General features: G+C 46.4%; 1 protein-coding gene across 3 annotated transcripts in view; it reads left to right on the forward strand.

The window, feature by feature from the left end:
- The window catches only part of TMEM266 (transmembrane protein 266), a 144,316-nt gene that overhangs the window by 44,868 nt on the left and 77,514 nt on the right, over positions 1-21,934 (forward strand). For all 3 annotated transcript variants that reach the window (XM_030874884.2, XM_060293955.1, XM_060293954.1), the window contains 2 exons: positions 10,977-11,108; positions 13,585-13,773. In XM_030874884.2, the coding sequence (XP_030730744.1) occupies positions 11,071-11,108; positions 13,585-13,773 (227 nt within the window). In that variant the 5' untranslated portion in view covers positions 10,977-11,070. The remainder of the gene's footprint in view (positions 1-10,976; positions 11,109-13,584; positions 13,774-21,934) is intronic.

A 21,934-nucleotide genomic window follows, 5' to 3' on the forward strand; every position in this document is an offset into this window, starting at 1 on the left:
TTCTCTAGTTGCAGCAAGTGGGGGCTACTCTTCGTTGCGGCGTGTGGGCTTCTCATTGTGATGTCTTCTCTTGTTGCAGAGCTCGGGCTCTAGGCACGTGGGCTTCAGTAGTTGCGGCACGCGGGCTCAGTAGTTGTGGCTCGCGGGCTCTAGAGCACAGCCTCAATAGTTGTGGCGTACGGGCTTAGTTGCTCTGCGGCATGTGGGATCTTCTCAGACCAGGGCTTGAACCCATGTCCCCTGCATTGTAAAGCGGATTCTTTACCACTGGACCACCTGGAAGTCCCCCTACCTCCCCTTGAACAGCCACGTTGGAGAAAGCCCCTCAAGGATGGGGTTGGTCCTAGTCTCTCCCGTGATTGGACCTGCCCCTGCAGGTACACCTGAGGAGGTCCATGTCATTTAGACTTCTAAGCTGGCAGAGAGTGTGGGTGGAAATATAGCAGGCTTAAATTAGATATAGTTCCTGACCAACTAGATAAAAATCATTATCAAAGGAGAATTTTAGCAAGAGTCACTCTCTTTTTAACAAGTAAGTATATCAATATATAGGTTAGTGCCCCAAATATTACTGGAAACTGTTAGAAAGTGGCACCAGAATCTCCTGTAGTCGCCCCCTCCACTGTGGTGCTCTCCTGTCCTCATTCCCAGGAAAGTCAGATCTACTTCCATAGAGCACAGCTTGTAACTCCTGGGGGTGGGCAGGAGATGGGCACGGGTGGGAACCCAGGACCTGGTTATGTGGTTGGTTTAGCTGGGAGAAGTTAGGGTTTATGGCACAAGGAAGGAAACAGGATCCTCGGGCCTTGACTGTTGCTGAAACAGCTCAGAAATACTGTGACAGGGTAGTTCCTAAGTCAACTATGTCTTTTCTTGTGGTGTAAGGATATCTATTGCTATTTTTGGTTTCATCCTGTCCTCCATTTTCGCGCCAGTGCCCATGGAGAAGAGGGTATAATTAAACAAGTATTTGGACTTATTTGGTCCACAGCCACCCTCAACAGCTTGCAAATGATTAAGACGCTCCCTCAAAAGGGAGCATTCATACTTTGCTGTGGAGTGTGAATTGCTATAGCCCTTTGCAAAGCAGTCTTGTTTTAACTATTAAAATTTAAGATACATACTCTTTGGCCCAGTAGTCTCACTCCTGGGAATCTATCCCATACAAATAAAAATACCAGTACATAATGAAATGTATACAAGGATATTTATTGTAGCATTTTTCACAGTGGCCAAAAAAAAAAACCCATCTAAAACTGCCTATCAACAGGAACATCGTTAACTAAATTATGGAGCATTCATACCATGGAATATTATGTAGCATAAAAGAAAGAATGAGTTCGAGTTTTACTGCCTGACTTGGGAGAGGGGGATTTCTATAGTTTCCACTGTTGAGTGTGAAAAACAAAGAGCAGTTAAGTTTGAATAATGTATTTTTTTAATAAAACAAACAATGAGATGTTTATTTGTGTATAATTGTACAAGCACAAAGAAAAGTAAGGAAAAATATACACAAGCTTAACACTGGTGTGTGTTTGTGAATATGTATATTAAGGGAGGGGGAAGCAGGCAAAAAAGAAAACATAGGTGCCACTAAAGACATGAATTTTATGATAAGCACATTATATAAAATTATATATTGTACCTGTGTATATATATGAATTAAGAAGTTAGAAAAAATGTAAATCTTTACCTATTGATCAGAAAGGATGTCCATTATATATTGCTAAGTGATAAAAGCAAATTGCAAAGTTGGTTTTGTTTTGTTAAACACAAACCCACAAAAATTAGCCTATATATGTGAGTACATGCTTGCATAATTCTGAGCAAGGGTTTCCACACCTGGGTATTAACATAAGACCTCAAGGGGGAAGTGGAGGGTTAAAATGGAGGCTGGAGAGAGGTTTATCTTTTTTAAAATGTACATCTTTGTATTATTTTACGTGTTGCAGTGGACATTTATCTATAATGTGTCAGTGATCTATTGCCACAATGATACCACATAACAAACCACCCCCAAAACTTGGTGGGCTTAAAGAAACAAACCTTTCCTAACAGATGGCTGAAGGAAGAGGAGGATTGTTCCTGCCAGTGTGAGCAGTCATTAGCTACCTAATATTTATAAGGAAGTTTAGAGCTTTCAAAACACTCCTTTGTAATGCTTCATTCTTCTCACCTCTTTGAATTTTAATTTCTATCTATGCGTCTGTCTTTATCACTAGCCCACTAGTTTCTTGAGTTCATCTCTTTTATCTTGATAACTCCAATGTTTGGTATACTTCCTAGAACACAACAGGTGCTAATAAATGACTAAAGAATGATTTTTTTAAAAAACCAAAGTTTTATTCACCTCCTGGGTCTGTGAGCCTGCGAGTTAGGCTGGGCACAGCTGTGTGACTCTTCTGGTCTTGATCCAACTCACATGCCTGGGGTTGGGGGGGAGGGGAGGTGGGCAGCTGGCTGTTGGCTGTCCTTGGCTGGTGTGACCAGGCATGCAGGCTGTCATGGAAATGTGTACGTGAGAGGGCAGTCCCAACCACATGAATGCTTTTCATGTTTGCTGATACGGTTGTCAGGGTTCTACAGAGAAACAGAAGCAATAGGATAGATACATATGTGTATTGTCTGTCTGTGTGTGTCTGTCTGTGTGTGTGTGTGTGTGTGTGTGTGTGTGTGTGAATAAAGAGATTTATTATAAGGAACTGGCTCACAGGATTATGGAAGCTGAGAAGTCCAGACCCAGTAAAGCCCATAGTGTAACTTCGAGCCTGAGTCTGAAAACAAGAGCCTGGTGCCCCAGCTCAAAGTCAGTGAGGCGGAGAGAGAATTCTTTCTCACTCAGCCTTTTGTTCTCTGTAGGCCATTGACAGATTGGATGAGGCCCACCCATACTGGGGAGGGCAACCAACTTTACTCAGTCTACCAATTCAAATTTTAATCTCATCCAAAACACCCTTGCAGACACACCCAGAAATACTATCTAACCAAACATCCCTTTATGCGTGTCAAGTTTCCAACCTACGTGGACAAAGCAAGTCATATGGCCAAGCCCAGTGACAGGTGAAGGGGCAGTGGAAAGTTATGTGACTTGTCTCCGTCCATTTGGGCTGCTGTAACAGGATACCTTAGGCTGGGGGGCTTCAACAACACACACTTATTTCTCACAATTCTGGAGGCTGGGAAGTCCAAGGTCAAGGATCTAGCAGATCTGGGGTCTAGTGAGGACTCTTCTGGTTTGCAGTCAGTGGTATTCTGGTTGTATTCTCACATGGCTAAGAAGTCATCTCTCTTGTGTTTCTTATAAGGTACTAATCCCATTTGGGAGGGCTCGTTCCCCATGAGCTAATTACCTTCCAAAGGCCTTACCTCCTAATATCATCACGTTGGGGCTTAGGATTTCAACATATGAGTTTTGAGGGACACGTTCAGTCTGTAACAATGACAAATACAGGAAGGGTGAGAATGGGGTCATTTTTGCATCATACCACATGTAGTCCAAAAAGTGTTGAAGAAAGAGGACTTGGCCCCTCCATTTACCAAAGAAGAGTCACTTGCCTGGTGCCATGTAGAATTCAATTGCCAAGTTAATTATGTCTGGGTTCTTAACATGTTTAGTCAACATCACGTACAGGTGAAGATTGCTTCAGAGATTTGCAAAGTGCGGCGTTCACGCGTAAGATCTTAAATCTTACGCTTAAGATTTGCTTGACTGGGACGGAAAAGGCGAAACGTAGGGGTAACAGGGCAGCCACTTGCAGCCCTAGCTCATTGTTGGTGCTTCCCCATATCATAGCTATTTGAGTTCCCCAGGAGCTCTGCAGAATTCTGGAGGGAAAATGACATCAGGCTGGGGTTGAGGAATGCCTGCTGCGGGGGGCATCCTTTTCTGCCCAGGCCAGCCAGGGGTGAGGAGCCAGTAGGTCCTTTGTCCCAGCAGGGACAACTTAGGGGAGTGTTTGTTAGGAAAAAGAATATCGAGAGGAAGGGAAGGATTAGAATAATGGTCCTCTTTGTTTTCTTCTCGGAATACCTGAGTAATTTCAGATCTAGTTTTGTGTGATCTCGTTTTGTGTTTCCCTGCTTTATGAGACTGGTAATAGTTGAGAGGCTGTGTAAGTGAAGAGGCGCAAACAATAGAAAGTAAGAGGGGTCCACGGGAGACTGTGCTGCATCTAGAAAAGAGAGCCACTGTGCGCTCCCTGCCCACTTGCTTAGCCACTAAGGATTGTGCAGTGGACTGGAGATCAGAGTGGGAGAATGCTCGGAGACATGATTGATTTTCTTCATTTTCACTTCTTGTTAACGGAGCAAGGTGTGAATGGGTCAGGGTAGCAACAAGGATGACTTCATGTTGTTATACACCAACCTTTCTCTTCTAGCATAAGAATCACCCTTCTCTGCCTGAGGGTGTGGAACATCATGTCTGTGAAAGGTGCCTGAGTGGCTTCTCCCTAGGAGCAGATTCTACAGCGAGCTTTAGGATGTCAAAACTGAACCCCACACACATGCAATGCTCTCTAACTAAAAGAGCCCCAAGGTTTGGTAAGAACACATCTTTCACATCTCCTGCCGACCAGTTACCAACACTTGGCCAGTCTTGTTTGGAGACCCAGGAAACTTATTCAGTGGAGTGTCCAAACCTGGTCTGGCAGACAATTGGTTATACACACAATAGCTCCTTCCTGTCCTTGCTTGTTAAGAGAACTGAGATTTGTTTATGGAAACAATATGCACAGCTCCAAAGGATGAATCATGATTGGTCTAGGCTCTCATATCACTCCTTACTCCCTTGGCCAGCTGTGCGTTGTCCTCGGTTCCTTTGCAGCCGTGTGACCCCACTCTGCGCAAGAGACATCAGATGTTGACTAGAGGACTTGGAGAGATAATGCTGACTGAATAAAAGATCAAAGCTTCGTGAGGAGAAAGCCTTTGATTCTTTTTTTTTTTTTTTACATCTTAATTGGAGTAAACCTCTGATTCTTTTCTTGTTTGGGAGCTAGTGTGAGGATGTGCAAGCTGGAGCTGCAGCAACCATTCTGCAACCACAAGGCAACAAGTGTGAATAATGCATCACACAGGGGATGGGGGAATGGAAAGATGCAAAGAGCTTGGGTCCTTGGTGTTACCTTTGAGCCACTGCCTCCAGGCCTCTTGCTATGTAAGATAATTAAAAGTCTTCACTGCCTAAGTCACTGTTAGCCAGATATTCTGTTACTGGCAAATAAAAAGTATTCCTAACTGATATATCTGGTCATCTTCAGCCTGGCCAGGGTAGGTTTTGCTGACAATTCCACCGCACTAGCTTTGTAACCAGTTAACTTCATCTGCAAAATATGTTGGGAAAAAAATACCTTCTTTATTACCTCAAGCAAACTTTCTGAATCACAAGATCAGAGCGTGGTCTGTGGATCAGCAAATCATTATCCCCTGGGGTTTCTTCAAAACGTAGACTCTCAAGCTTCCACCCCAGACACACTAAATTAGAAATTTCGTGGGTAGGGCTATCAATCTGTGTCTTCATAAACCTTCCAGGTGATTCAGTTGCAATGGAAAGTGTAAGACCACTGATACTGAGGGTCAACTGGAGTGGTTGCATGTCAGAAACACCAGGGGAACTTTAAAAAGATTCTCAAACTCCACCTGCAGAGTTCTGATTCAGCATTTCTGTAGTGTAACCTCTGAATTTATATTTCCCGGAAGGCCAGGTTGAAAGGCCAGGTGAAACCAGGTTTGGTAACCAATGGAATGCATATGAAAGCAGGTCACCTATGCCAAGGGGCTGTCACTCTAGTAAGAGATGAGGAATAGACCTGGTCACCCCGGGGACAGGTGAGCTGAATTATGGATTTTCTCACCTGGTAGGTAAGGGAACTGACTGCTTGATCTTAGACGTCTTTTTCAGCTCTAAGTTTCCTAGGATGTGCCCACTTGAACTTTGCAGATCTGGTTGGAACAAGCAAAGATGGTCTTGGCAAATTACGTAGACAGACTCATGAGCAACAAGTGGAAAGGACTGGAATTTTCCTAAAGTTTAAACAGCAGCCTTGCTCCCCACCACTGCCAGACCCAGTAAATCCAAAACAGGTTTTCTCTTCTGCTTTTACCGGGTTTATGAGACACAGCAGGTTTGCACTTCAGATGTTCATTTATAGAGTGCTAGACTACACCTGCTTCACGCTAGGCTTGTGCTCTGGGCGTTCTTTCCTTCGGAAAATATTATTTTTAAAGAACATCATCTTAAGGCATCTTGCCTTCTAAAGTGTGCGGCTTGTTAAGGATCAAAACTTCCGAAGCAGCCTACTTACTGTCCATCCAAATATGATTTTAACCCTCTCTCCTGCCTCATCTCTGCCTTGTACAGGAGATGTCAATCATTTCTTCCCCACTCCCACATCTCCTTCCAGGAAACTGCAGTCCCTGTTTCCAGCGAGCCTGTTCCCCCGCTCAGCCCCTGCTGAGTGAGTGTTTAAATCCGTGACACTGTGGAAAATAAACGTCACCTCATCGATTGACTTTGGAAGATTATTTTGAAAACCAATAAATAAAGGGGGAAAAGTTAAGCATTTATCCTTCCTTTTCTATATGAACTGTACCTTAGGCTAACCAAATAGTTGATGAGGGGGAGTTTTTCTTCATAGAAGCTGATAAATGAAGAAGGAAAGGTGAAATCGTAGCATGATCCTTTTGCAAGGCCTAATGAATTAATGGATCTAGGAGGCAACCCTCAATGGCTGTTATGTCACAAAAAGAGAAAAAAGAAGACATTCTGTGTCTCTGAATGGAAGTCATGACACTGCCTATAGTCTTGCAAAAAAAAAAGTTCCACCTGAATCTGATTAAAGTCTATAGACTAAAATTTACAGGAAATATAGAGGACAGAGGAACATGTTAAATGAAAACGAAGGGATACAATCACCATACTCCAGACTGTGGGAAACTTTCTAAGACAAATGATCTACTTTTTCCAACAAATTGCACAGAAAACATAAGACACAGGGGGAAACCTACAGATTAAATGAGACTGAAGAGTCATATTAACCAATCATAATGTGTGGACCTCGTTTGGCTCCTGATTCAACAAACCTTTAAAAATTACAGGAAAAACAAGGAAGTGTGAACAATTCCTGGATATTTGATAATATTAAGAAAATATTGTTGATTTAGTAGTGATGACAGTTTTGTGGTTACATCTTTTAAAAGGAATCCTTATCCTTATTCTTAGAGCTACGTATTGAAACATTTACAGATGAATGAAATGACGTTGGAGATTTCTTTCAAAATAATCATGAGAGGTGGGGAAAGGGCAGGATACAGAGAAGCCTGTCCCTGAGCTGTTAACTGTTGAAGTGGGTGATGACTAACTAGAATTTCACTGTACAGTTCCCTACCACTCTCTATATTTCAAATTTTCCTTCCTAAAAAGTCAAATTAAAATTAAATCACTTTCATTTCTATTTTTTATATATATTTTATATTAGCCATAATATATTAGTATAGGAGTTGATGTTTATTTTTTTATAAATATAGATTTATCAAGTTTTACTTGTTCTTCACTGCTAAGGGTACCCAAAAATTTTGGAGTTTTTTATTTTTCACACTTGCCTGCCCAGCTGGACTGGAAGGTCCATGGAAGCAGAGACCTTCCTCGTATATTCTCCACAGAGCTAATACCTTGTGGAGCTTGTAAAGTGCCCACCCTGGGAATACAGCTCATTAAAACACCTTCCAGAAGGGAGTATTGCTCACCTGGTCTCCTATTTGTGGACACCTCCATCCCGACTTCATTGTTAGTGGAGGATGGACAGTCCACACAACCATTCCTACCACTGGGAGGAGTTGGTTAGCTTGAGGCTTTGTAGAGAGAACAGAAATGATTGAAACTGACTAAATCTGTGTTAGGGAATGGAGAACGTTGTAAATTTACTAGGCAGTTAATACTACAAATACTACAGGAGAGTTCTGGCTTTTACATGTAGACCCTCTTTATGAAAGTATAAGGTAAAGTGAAACCACTGCCAAGGTGTGGCTACAAAATGTCTGTCCAAATTCTCGTTGCTGTTGTCCCTGCCTCTTGGTTCCATGTTGTTGTTGTTATTGTTTTTGCCCCAGAAACATCTGGTGTGAAAACGGTGGTCCCCTGTATTAAAGCCCTTATGATTTTAGAAAGCTCTCCATCTCTCTTATTTCCGGTTGCTCGAAGTTCAGACTTTCCCAGGATTTCCTCAGTTTCCTTTAACTTGAGCTCTCACTTTTCTTTTTCTTTTTAAATAAATTTATTTATTTATTTATATTTTTGGCTGCTTTGGGTCTTCATTGCTGCACGCGGGCTTTCTCTAGTTGTGGCGAGCAGGGGCTACTCTTCATTGCGGTGCGCAGGCTTCTCACTGCGGTGGCTTCTCTTGTTGCAGAGCACGGGTTCTAGAGCACAGGCTCAGCAGTTGTGGCACACAGGCTTAGTTGCTGCACGGCATGTGGGATCTTCCAGGACCAGGGCTCAAACCCGTGTCCCCTGCATTGGCAGGCGGATTCTTAACCACTGCGCCACCAGGGAAGCCTCTCACTTTTCTTAATTACACAGAAGTTAGAGACACTTCTCCACTTTGTAAATTTACCATCACTGCTTACTCCAGGAGCACCTTTTACTTCCGCGTGATGTAACAATTCTATCCCTTTTTCTCTCCTGAGCTTCAGGATTGGGAGAGGGTATTCATCCTGGGTTGATGTCTTGTAGGAAAAGCAGTTTGCAATTAGAATATAACTTACAAAAGGACCTCCCCTTGGAGTAACCTCCCTTGTAACTTGTTCAAAATCACCCAGAACATGGGTCTGTCTCCTTGTATTTGTACATTCTGCCTGATTGTTACTGTCTCCCAGAAGACTTCTAGGTGGTACCACAGCATCCACTTATAGAAAAGTATACTCTATTTACCTAGTCTGGATTTTAAGAGGAAATCTTACACTCGGCCATCCAAATGCTTTCAACAGACGGTGCAATTTAAATTTATAAAACAGTAACTATGTCTATAAAAGCCAACACTACATGCCAGGCACTATTCTAGGTGTTCTAGACGCATTAACTCATTTAGTTAGTTCTATTATTATTCCCATTTTATAGGTGGACAAACTGAGGACAGAGGGCTAGTGAGTGGGAGCCAGCCTCTGACTATTTTTGGGACAGCAGTCTTGAAGCAGATCTTATTTCCCTTCCCAGGGATTGAACCTAGCGGCTAGTCCACGAGGGGCTAGAGGCTAGAAGCAAAGTTCCCTGGTTCTTACCTCCTTTGAAAGCAAAAATGTTTCAAGGAGGCAAAAACTGCAAAACAGATACAAAGTTTATTATAAGAGGCACAGCACAACGGTATGGGAGAGCACAGAGAGAAACAGTTTATTTATTTTTTTGTTTTGTTTTGTTTTGCGGTACGCGGGCCTCTCACTGTTGTGGCCTCTCCCGTTGCGGAGCACAGGCTCTGGACGCGCAGGCTCAGCGGCCATGGCTCACGGGCCCAGCGGGTCCGCGGCATGTGGGATCCTCCCGGACCGGGGCACGAACCCATGTCCCCTGCATCGGCAGGCGGACTCTCAACCACTGCGCCTCCAGGGAAGCCCAGAAACAGTTTATTTATCGAAGTCAGAAGCAAGGCAGAAATACACACCCAGAGAGGAGTGCAGGCGTCCTGAATGAGGAGGCAGTAAAGAAGGGATTGAAATCACTTATATAGGGCAGTCCTTCTGGTCTTTGTTTACATTTGGCCAAGCATCTTGTTTCTTTTCTCACACCTGACTGGCCCTGGGACTCTCCCCAACTTTTTGCACAACTTTTTGCTAGGATGGATCCCACCGCAGAGGCCTGTGGGGGTATGTCCACACTTATTATGGGGTGGCGCCCCCTCCCTTTTTGACCCCCAAGGAGCCTTTCTGCACATGTGCAGACAGGGACGTTTTCCTTGACCTCCGGAGCGGTCATCTTATCTCTTTACTTCAGCACAGCTCAGCTTCTGCCACTAGCTTTGTCCTTGGAGCGTCTGGGTGAGAACAAAGCTTCCATTTTACTCCACTTGACAGACACCAGCTGTCCAGCCCAGGGGCCCATCTATCTCCTCACTCATGACCACGGGCAGGCTGGCTCTAGGGTGTGCTGCCTGTCTCCTGGAGAGACCCAATTGGGAAGAAGAGAGGAACGCCTGGAAGAGTGGAGAGACAGAACTACCAGAGGAGAGGGAAATCTCGGGAGAAAGAAATTTCTGGGAAAATGAGATATTTTAAAAAAATTAATTTATTTATTATTTTTGGCTGTGTTGGGTCTTCATAGCTGCGCGCAGCTTTCTCTAGTTGCCGCGAGCGGGGGCTACTCTTCATTGCAGTACGTGGGCTTCTCATTGCGGTGGCTTCTCTCGTTGCGGAGCACGGGCTCTACAGCACGCGGGCTTCGGTAGATGCAGCACGTGGGCTCAGTAGTTGTGGCTCGTGGGCTCTAGAGCGCAGGCTCAGTAGTTGTGGCTCATGGGTTTCGTTGCTCCGTGGCATGTGGGATCTTCCCGGACCAGGGCTCGAACCCGTGTCCCCTGCATTGGCAGGTGGATTCTTAACCACTGCGCCACCAGGGAAGCCTGGAAATGAGATTTTTGAGACAAACCTGATTTTTGAGATTCCTAAAGCTGAAATATAAAGTTACCCTGGTTTTTCCTTGTCTATTTAGTAGAAAGAGCTGTGGTCCAACCTGGCTCTCTGCCATCTCTGTGTGACACAGGAAAGTCACTTTATCACTCTGAGCCTGTTTCTTCATCTCTAAAAAAGAGTGAAATTATGCCTATTGCTATCCGCCATAGGTAATGGTAGGAATCTGTTCACTATTACTTTGAAGGAAAGTCTATATGGAAGAATGTTCTAAGGGCTTCCATTTTTAGATGAGCTTAGGAGGACTTTGGTTTTGACATCTGAGTGTAATCAATTCCTACTATTCAATTATTTGTTTTCAGGGCACCACATTTGTATGCCTTATAGAACCCACGCTTGGACATGCTGACATCAGGCTTCAAGACAGCTGAGCCCCACTAGACACCCAAAAAACCCATGGCTCTGGTTGCATCTTTCAACATGACCAGTCCACAGTAAGTAGCATTGGGATCGGCCCTCTGTGGATACTGAGTTGGCACATCAGGATTGGGGGTACAGCCAATGGCTCCTTCCCCAGCCCTGTAGAGATGGAGGGGCTCCAGGTGGTTTTGTCCTTGAGCCTGACATTAAAATAATGTGTTAACATCTACTTTTTCTCAGAGTTACCTTATTCATGTCATCTCATTTTTTAGTTCAAATAGGCAGAGGAATTCTGCAATCCAAAACTGGGATTGTAATCCCATTGCTAATCCAGTGGGATTGCTAATATCAGATTGGCCGAAACAAGTCTCATGACTGAACACAGCATCAAGGGTGGGGAAATATACTCTTCCCTTTGATGGGAAGCTCCAAAGTCACGTGGCAAAGTGAGGGGTGCAGAGCAGAGCCACTGATACGTGTTGTCCACCATACTGTTCTTCATATTCAAGACCAGGGAATAGTCCCAGTACTCAGGCTATAACTGTGAGACTTTCACTCCCCCTAAAGGAGGCCTTGTCTCCTCCCGCTGAGATGATCCATGGCCAGAGATGGTGCTGGGCCACCATGACCATTGGCAAGAGGGGAACAGAGGGCAGGAAGGCAGGAGTAGCTTATTCCATGCTTCTCAGAGCCACATCCTGTTAGTTTCAGAAACTCACCCCAGCCCTCCATGAATATCTCATTGATCAGAAAGCTCTACGTGTTCAGTTTGGCAGTCCACAGTTTCCAAAAGAACAAATTTGACCCAGCATCTACTTTTTGGGAAACATCTGGAAGAGCCAGGATTCCCCCCATGAACACCCACACTTTTATTTCAATTGTTGAGAAACACAGAAGCTTCACATCCTGTGACTGTTCTGTCTGAAGATCTTGAGTCATTTTGTAAATGCCACACCATGATGAGTACTATTATCTGTGCTTGACAGGTAGCAAAGAGCTAAGGTTTAAATAAAGCCTACAAAAGAGAAGTGGGGCATTGGAAATTACTTGGTGAATTCAGGTAGTTTAGGCAGCCAATCTGTGGTGTTCAAGGAAAAATCCCACTTTTTTCTCAATTATCTGGGATGATTCAAGCAAAAGAGAAGTAGGCAGATTCAGTTCCAAACTTTCTGGATAACTGCCACTGTGTATTATTGGTTAGCTTTCAATGGTGGTTGGAAAAATTTACAATGTAGTACTGTCCAGCCAAGTGTAGGAACTTATCACTCCAGAGCCCCTCCCACCTGCTCCATATTTCTCACATCCATGTCAGATCACAGAGAAAGAATAGAGCCTCTATTCCACCTCCTCATGCTTCAGCTGGAGAAACTGAGGCCCCAGAGGAGGTCCGCAGAAGTCAGCATTGGAATCGGCACCAGAGCCCCTGAACAGTTTATCGCAGACTGGGCTGCATTACAACTGGCCTCTCAGTGTTCCCTCAAATGTTTAATTTTTACTCCTCTCCACTGTTTGGCCAGAGACACAAGACCCAGCCCCTCAGATTCTACAGATGAAATAGGGTCAAGGATGTGTTGGGGGAACCAAAGATGGAAGCCCAGGAAGTTAAAGGAAAATGATCCAGCCCACCATCTCCTCACAGTGTAGCTGTTGGTGTTTGGAAAGAAGAGTTCTTAGTTACTGAACACACTGCAGGATGTGTAATGTCCCCTTTCTTAGTTATGTCATTAGTGACCTCCTTTGGTAATGTGACAGCCACAAATGCCTCCACCAATTGTCAAATACCCCTGGTGGGCTGGGAGGTAGTCCTGCCTCTGGTTGAGATGCCCTGTAATGCCAATGGAGTTGTGGGTTACTTGCAGTGCCCTAGGTGAGCCTGATGGTAACCTAGTAGGAGACCCAAAACCCCTCAGACATTTGTTCAAGTGAACCCCATTTCCTACTGTCAACCTTATAAAGGGAGCTGTAGTAGGACTAGTTTAAGTAGAAAGGGAGTGGCACCCAGAACAGCTGGCCCCTCCTGTCCTCACCGTCCCAAGGCTCACTTGGTCCCTACAGTCCTCCAGGTCAGCTCCCCAAGCACCAGCAGTACATCCAGTTGTGAACAAACACCTCTCTTCTCTGTTGTGGTACAGATGGTAGAAACATTCCCAAGGACCTTTACAAAGAAACACGGAAGACAATTTAAAAGAATGTATTACTCCAACGTAAAGTCTAGTTATCGAGAAGACTAAAAGTCTAAGTCCTGGCTTTGCTGGTTGGCAGAGTTTCCATCTGGGTCTTTACCTCCCTTTGATGAAGGACTCTGCCCCCCAAACCTCATATTTTAAGATCTGAGCATGCTTCCACTTTTCCCCAGCTCGTGAGGGAGATGCGGCCGGTAGGGCCTCAGTCCAGTCCCTGGGTTGGCCAGCGGGGAAGAATGGTGACCTCACACTTCCCCTGCCCTCCTCCAGCACAGATTCTGGTGCATTCTCCCTCTTTTCCTTGGGGAATGGAAAAATCGTTTTGTTCTTGAGGGATGACTCTGCCCTGTTGCCATCCCCAACTCAGGCCTGCCACAGAAGGAGGAACTTCCGAAGTTGAGATCATCTCCCAACAAGTAGACGAAGAAACCAAGAGCATTGCTCCCGTGCAGCTGGTGAACTTTGCCTATCGGGACTTGCCCCTGGCTGCGGTTGACCTCTCCACGGTGGGCTCGCAGCTCCTGTCAAATCTGGATGAAGATTACCAAAGAGAAGGGTAGGTGTTGGTACCGTTGAGTAGCTAAGACGTCTCTTGCATAACTCCCTGGGTTTCCATGGGTACCTACAGCGAGGCAGCCCAGAGGTGAGAGGTGCTGAATAGTAAGAGACCAGAAGTTCACATCAGGCCACTCCGGCTCTTCTCCTCAGATATTGTTTCCTCAGAAAAAGGCTGTGGGCACAGAAAATACCTGTTGCTGCTAGACAACCTATTAAGTGACATTTGCTTGGAACTTGGGGAATTATAAAATTAAACGCTGTCACACTGCATAATAGCCCATCCAACCCCCAATCTGGACACCTGGGAATCAAGAGACCAACAGGATTTAGTGTGACTCACCCAAGGTCTCAGTGCCTATAAAGAATGGATTTAGAATATACTTTCTTTTTATCACGTCTTCTTTCACCAGGGACGAGATGGGGAAGAAAGCACATGTGCAGTAACATGCTAAGGGTGGGAGGGAATTTAGCACCATTCAGCCAGGAGCTTTGCAGACCTTAAAAAGGTCTGCTGCTTTTTCCAGTGAGAACAAATAGCAGATGCTGGCCCCTGATTCAAAGGAGTGGCCCCTACCTACTCCTACGTAACTGGTCAATCAGATTGGATGCCTTTGTTCAATCTGGACAGGGAAGACACAGCAGTGACACCCTCCATTCACGTGGGGGAAGCTGAAGGCTGGACAAGGGCAAGAACAGGTCCTGGGGTCACAGGGCAGGTCAGACTTTCCCCAGCCCCACCCTGTTGCTCTTAGATATAGACTTTTAAACATTGGCCAGGAGCTTGGGAGCCAGTTCTGGGCTACTCTCCTTCCTCAGATGCCACCGCTAAATATTTTGGAACATGCTGACAGCTTTGAATATAAAAACGAAGGGTTGCCAGGTTATTTTAGAAGCAAATGAGAAGCCTTAGCTACAATTAAATTTCCAGAGCTTGGATTCCCTGTAAGTGTTTTTGAAGGGCCTCCCCGCCTTCCTAAGATAAATTGCGTAACAATTGTGAAACCATACACCTTTTGCAAAAACTTCACTCCAGTGGCTTTCTCTGAAAATACAATTTTTTCCAAGTACTGTGCTTAGAATCAGCAAGACATTGGAAACAAGGGTAGGCAAACGGGTTTGAAATAGTTCAGGGTGGCCTGGCGGACAGTGGCAGCATTCTGAGCATGGGCAGCACCATCCGACCACAGGGCCAGCTTCTCCAGGTCTCCAGGTCCTTGGCTCCGCCAGAGATGTTGGCGGTCAAGCCTTCCTTGAGCACCTGGCTACTGTGCCACTGCCCTCTGGAGGTCAAAATTGGTAGTGCAGCCTGGTATCCTGCCCCAGCCATTCTCATGGACTCATTTCCCGCCCCACCAGCGCCACCTTTAGGCTCTTTTCAAGTTTATAGTTGGAAGGCAAGGAAAGAAGCGGGAAGACCTTGGAGGATCTAGTTCCAGACCCTATCCACACCTGCACCCTGGAGGCATACGCACCACAGGTGGTCCAGGCTTTGGGGGCACCACTCCTTAGCCTGAACTGGAGAAGGCAGAGTCCCTGCTTTGTCATTCCATTTGCTTCTGAATCAGGCCCCTGCAAGGTTTCTTCTGAGCAGGGAGAATACAAATGGGATGCCTGCAAGGCAGAGAGGCTCTTGATTTGGTTTGAGTCTCCAGGTGTGCCCTGGAAAGCTGCTCCTGTTGGGTAAATAGGAAGCAGCCGGGTGAAGAGATTTGCTTCGCTGCTGGAGTTCTCGGCAGCCGGCTCCATTGGCAGCTAGAGGGCTTCCTGGAGGAAGGAAGAGCAGGCACAGGACACAAGCCAGGTGACAAGGAAGCAGAACAAAAGCACACTGTGAAGGGGGGAAAAAGCCTCTCTTCACAAGCTTCTTGGCTTTTGCTGCATTTCCTGGGGTTTTCCCCAAATTTCCAACCTGGCCCTTTCTGAAATGATGCAAAACAACACAATTTACAGTTCTGGTAGGTCTTCGAAAAGCTTTGGTGTAAGTCTTGTCAAATACACCTCTTCCTACTAAGGGAAGTGTTATATATAGGAATGAATCTTTTCTGTAGGAAATGAAGGGACCTCAGGGACCCCAGCAAGATAGTGCCCAGCCACCCCACCATTCACTTCTTTTGAGTTCAGTGGTATTTCAGTGCTTTTAAGTTTCCCAGAATCTGAGAATGTTAGAGCTGGAAAAATCCTTAGAAAGTATATATTCTAAATATTCTAATAGGATAGCAGAGTCCAGAGAGTGGAAGGAACTTGCCCAAGGTCACATAGTGACAGAGACAAAAATAGAGCCCTGGCTCCTGATCCAGGCTGGCACTACTGGGCTTCCATTTGTCACCTGTCCCTTTACAACGTCACAGTTGTGACTATGGTTAGCATGCATTGTACATGATACCACTGTTAGGCTATACCATCAAAGGCCCTTAACTTTTTGGCGTGCAGTCACTGAGATGTGGGTAAACCCCTAGGCACAGGTGGAAGAGTTTCATCTGTCTCAAGCTCCTTGACTTTCCTAACAGTGCTTTGTCCTTCTCGTGGACCTGCCTAGCAGATCTTAAACTGCAGAGCTATCTGTTGTCTACCCTCTTTGCTTCTACACACAGACTGCTGAGGGCTCAGGTAGGAAAGTCAGACAACTGTGCAAATTGGTGCTGTCTTAGTCTGGTGGGGCTGCCATAGCAAAGGACTACAGACTGGGTGGCTTAAACAACAGGTATTTATTTTCTCACAGTTCTGGAAGTGTGAAGTCCAAGATTGAAGTGCCAACAGAGTCAATGGCTGGTGAGAGCTCTCTCTTTGGGCTGCAGACAGCTGCTTTCTCGCTGTGTTCTCACATGGCCATTCCTCGTTGTGCATGAGTGGAGAGAAAGAGTGAACTCTGGTCTCTTCCTCTTCTTATAAGGGCACTAATCCCATCATTAGTCATTAGGGGTCCCACCCTGACCTCATCTAAACCTAATTACCTCCCAGAAGCCCCACCTCCAAATACCATCACGTCAGGGTGGGGTGGGTGCGGTGCTTAGGGCTTCAACATACGAATTGGGGGGTTGGGGGGGAGGACACAAACATTCAGTCTATAAAAGCACCTCCCAGACTCAAGGCCTCCAGTCTCAACTTGCTTCTCAGTTTTGCCTGACAGTTCTCTGTGGTCCTGGTTAGCTTTCACTCCTGGTCCCCAGGTGGCCATTTCAGATTGTTTCCATTTCCCCCAAGCCTTCTCTTGCCTCCAGCAGATGACCTCCTCTCCTCCTTCCCTAAGAAAGTAGAAGCAGTCACAAATGAGCTTCACCCCACCGCTCAGTCCCTCGCTTCCTCCCTTCTAGGGCCAACCTCACCTCTGAGTTCTGATTCCCCTCCCCTCACACCTTCTCATGAACTGTGCTGCATCAGTTGCATCCTCACACTGACTCGTCACACACTCAGGTCTCTCACATCCCCCCTTGACTCCACGCCCCCATTAGCTGCCACTATCTCTCTCTTCCTCTTTGCAGCCAGACTTCTTAAAAGCCTCATCTGCACTAGCCGTGCCCCCTTTGCTCTCTCCCATTCATTCCTCAGCCTGCTGCAGTCCAGCTTTAGCCCCATCCACACCGTGGAAACTGCTCTCCTCAAGGTCATCAACGGCCTCCGTGTTGCTAGGGTCCTTACACTGTCCTCTGTCCAGCATTTGAAAACGTCATCCACTCCCCGCCCTTGAAACACAGTCTTGTGTATCCTCTGCACTATCACACTTTCTGGATTTTCTTCCTACCCCTCTGGCTGTCCATTCTAGGCCTTTTAAAACTTGTTCTTTCTCTGCTTTGTCCTTAGATGTTGGGGTTCTTCGTTTTCTGTCTTTGGCCAGTTTAGCTCTACTAATTCTACCCACTGGGTAATTGCATCCACCCACATAACCAAAATTCACATTCTTCAGCTTGTAACTTTCAAAGCTGAGTCTCTAGCACAGCTGCTGTCTCTCTCTCTCTCTCTCTCTCTCTCTCTCTCTCTCTCAAACTGCTGGCTCACATCCAACTACTTCCTGGACATCTCCACAGGATCCCAGACACACCTAGAATCCTAACAAGTGTCTGTGGAATTATCTGTTCTTCTACCTCTGAGTTGGCTGCATATTTGAGCAAATATTGAGCAAATGTTCTTGTCTCCGCCCAAGTCATTGCTAAAAATAGCCTTTTTGGTGACAGCACTTAAATCCAGCCTGAGGAACCATTATCTGCCCAACCAGGACTTCTGGCCATCTCAAACCCAACAAGGCCCCAAACTAAACTGTCTTTTCCCAAAACATATTCTGTCTGGCCCCAGTCAGTGGATCTAGACTTACCTGGCTGACCTCCCCAACCCATTGCCAGAGGGAGTCACATGTGCATGTTGGCTCATTTCCAATGACCCTCAGCCTCCTTCCTGCCTCAACAGGAGCCACTGGCTTCCAAGACACCAAAGATCCATGAAGCCAGTCGGTCAGGCATAGTCACCACTGGAACTTGCATCCTTCTTCCTCCCCTGCTCTGGCTCCCTCTTGTCCATGTTCCCTGCCCATGAAGCCGCTGACACTGACAGTGTCCACTGTGGGAACACTAGTGCCCAGTTCAGGGCCTTTCAGAAACCACAAGGCCACAGGATGCCCATGCAAGGTGGGCAAGAAAAGCCTCCCCTCCCCCCAGACTCTGTACCAAGCTATCAGTGAGCCCAGAACTGTCTCTGCTTATGGCCACTGCTCTGGTCCTATTTGCTTCTGGCCTTCACTTCTCTACACCCAGGTCTCCGGTTCAATCCAAGGGGCTGCACTGGCACATCATGCCAGCTACACCATCACCATCACCATCACCATCACCACCATCATCATCATCCTTTCCCTCCTTGCATCTTCCCCCCAGCTCCTCCTCCTTCAATACTGGTAAAACACAGATCTCCATGAATGTCTGCAGATGTGAACAGACAGAGGAGGGGGAAGGGGAACAGAGGAGGTTCTTGAGCACTTCTGAGCCCCAGCTGAGCCAGCCACAACGCCCCACTACATCGGTACCCTGAGAGACCAGCTTAATTCCTTCTCCTTCGTCCTCATGTTCTGTCATCTCCAAGTCCTGTACCTTTCTACTGCCCTAATATCTCTTCACTGCATCATCCTTCTCACAAAGGATTGGTAACCCTATCAGCCAGGTGCTTTGGACTGCATACCACAGGAAGCCTATCTCAGACTCAAACAATGAGGGTTTTCATCAGCCCATGGCCCATGGAGCCCAGAGCTAGGGCAGCTTTGAGGTTGGTCCAGACCCTCAACAGTAGCAACAAGGACCAGATTCCTTCTATCTGTCCACTCTGCTGTCAACAGTGTTAGCTTCATCCTGATGCTGTAAGGTTCCCCTTATTTTTTGAGAGGGCTGCCCTTGGTAATCTGGCCACATCCTTCATACATGTCTGGCAACAGAGAATGGCTACCCATCATTCTCTTTTAAGAGCAGCAAAGAACTTTCCCGGAATCCTTTAGTTGCTCTCTCCTCATGTCCCATTGGCTAGAATTGGGTCACATGGTAAGGGGTATGGGAATCCACAGCCCAGTCAGGGCCACCCTTGAACTGTGTCATTTCCCAAAACACACTGCTGTTACCCCGTGGGTCAAGGGTGGGATGGATATTGGAGAATTGCCCACAATACACCACAGTCTCTAAGAAAGCCAAGCCTCCATTCATAGCTTTTGATCCAGAATTAGAGCTTCCCTTTTTCCTTTCTAGTCAGTGTTCGACTTGGAAAAGATCTAGAAGCATGTCTGCCTTCTCAGACTGTTTCTTCAGTAACTTGGTTGGCTCGATTATTTCGCTCAGATACAGTTTGAATTGTGTCCACTATGCCAGGGGACAATGCTTTGTGTTTCCATGTAACCAGAGCCCCTTCTGCCTGGTTGCCTTTGGACATCACCCCATTCAACAGTGGGAAAGTGAGACACAGAACTGCTTCTCAGTGAACCAACTGCCCACCTTTGGAAGAGGGACACTGGGTTTGCAGGAGGCTAACTCAGGGCACAGACTGGGAGTTCTACTCTTTCTCAACCAGCTACACTACATTGAAGGCCTGGTTGGTTTGCAGGGTCTGGGCTAGACAAGAGGCCACAGCAGGCAGAAAATTCGGAGAAGCGCAGAACCTCCACCCTCGGGAAGCTCACAGCCGATAGGAAAAATGATGGTGACAATATATGTGTGAGGAAGGCGGCGAAGGCAAGGGTCATCACCCCCTTTTATAGAGGAGACTCTGTGGGCTACATCGAGAGATAGTGCTACCCATCTTTTTAGTGGAAAGAGGGTGCAGAGAGGGTCATGGAAGAGTAGGTAGGATAGTCTTTGTCAAAATATAAAAACAAAGTAAGAAATGAAAGGTATTCAGCCTTTTGTAATTATTTACATTTTAGGGTTCTAAGAGGTCTGACCTGGTTGGTCAGGGCCAGACCCCCAGATGGGAGAAGCTTGGAGGAAGGCTGGGTAGACAGAAAGGGACGTTATTGCTTGGAGATGATACCAATGGCACATTTCTGCTGGAACTTAACAATCAGAGAAAGAAAACCTAATGGTTTTGAGATGTCAGGCTAGGAAAAGATGACAGGGTCCAACATAGCAACATCTTTAAATAAGGACTGAAATAATTTTAGATATGCCAGCAAACAAAGGCTGGAGGCAAAGAGGGAGGAGGGGAGGTACCCCCTGAGCCATAACCCCCAATTCCCTTCTCTTTTCCCATACTGTCCAGCCCAAGGACCACCCGCTCTGGAAAGTCTTCTGTCTCCTACCCCACCCAGGCCAGAGCCTCACCTTGGTGCACCCCTAGCCCTTGACCTTCTTCTATCTCAGGACTTGTGACACTGAGCTCTACTCTGTTCTCAAGTCTGCCTCTGGTACTGGACCAAGTGCTCCCTCAGGGCAGAGATCAGATCCTTTGAGCCTGGAACGTGAGGGGTGTTGATTAAATGAAGGAATGACTTGAGCGAGTGAGTGGATGAGTGAGACTGGGTTAAGATAAGGATTAGAAGAGAAGGGGAAGGCCACTTCCATTTGGGGAGAGTTGGGGGCTGGCTCTAGACCTGTGTGGCATCCAGGAAGAACCACAGGAAGGGACCAGGCTTCTCACTCCCCACAACTCAAGGCCATGGTCTGTGGCTGGCCCACCTTTGAGCATCCCTGCTAATTCCACACCCCCTCCACAAAGTCATCCTAAAAGAAAGAAATCAGATTTGCCTCAGAACATGCCCACTTCACTTAGTACAATCTTAGCATCCTTTTAGAAGAAGGGAAGGGTTTTGGGGGTTTAGGGTTAAAGGGCATTTGCATCCCTGCCATGACCTTGCAAGTGCAAAGTCCAGAAGTTCTGCATCACGTGGCTTGTGAAGCCTTTGATTCATTTTTCCCTCAAGGAAGAAAAAAAGTTAAAAAGAGCTTCCTTATTCCATTTGCTTGATGCCAAGCAGATTTGTCTCTAATAAAACTCTGCCTCTTCCTCTGGCACACCAGCTGTCCCTGGACCTGAGCTGACCCTGTGACCCACGACTCCTTATATTTTTTGTAGGCTTAGGCTTCCATGAGGGTTCTTGATGTCCCAACCAGGAAATAAAGGTTTGATTCAGATCAAAAAGCATTTTCTGGTAAGCACAGGTGAGCCTATTTCCTGTAGTCCAAGAACTGCAAAGATTTTATATTGATTAAGAAGGCAGTAAGTTCACAGATAACATTATTTCTCAGCGAAATAAACCTCTTGTCCCCACCTACTCACAGGGCAGGGTGTACAGCCTCTGGAGAGCACTAGGTGGCGGCAGAGCACCTCTGACCACCTTCGCGTGGGTGCGTGAGCGCTGCATGGAATGGGGTGGGGGACTTGAAGCCAAGGCCAGGTCGCCCAAGGAAAGTGAGCTGACTTTATGGGATCTGGGGGTCTCCAGTCATCTGCGGAGACCCTTGAGATCTGAACTTTAGCCAAAGAGAAGAAGAGGGAGCTGGCCATCCCGGGATTTGCCAAGCCACATCTCAGAACCAGAGAGAGCTGGACAGAGAAGTGGGCGTGGGGTGTGCCTGATAGCCGTAGCCCACTGGTTCCCACCAGGGTAGGAAGCTGACCTCATTCGGGCAGCCCTGCCCACAAAGCATAGCGTGAAGGAGACTCTCAGGCTTCTGGCCAGTTCCCAGAATTGAGGACTC

This window comes from Globicephala melas, chromosome 2 (genome assembly GCF_963455315.2).
Source record: "Globicephala melas chromosome 2, mGloMel1.2, whole genome shotgun sequence".
NCBI lineage: Eukaryota > Metazoa > Chordata > Mammalia > Artiodactyla > Delphinidae > Globicephala > Globicephala melas.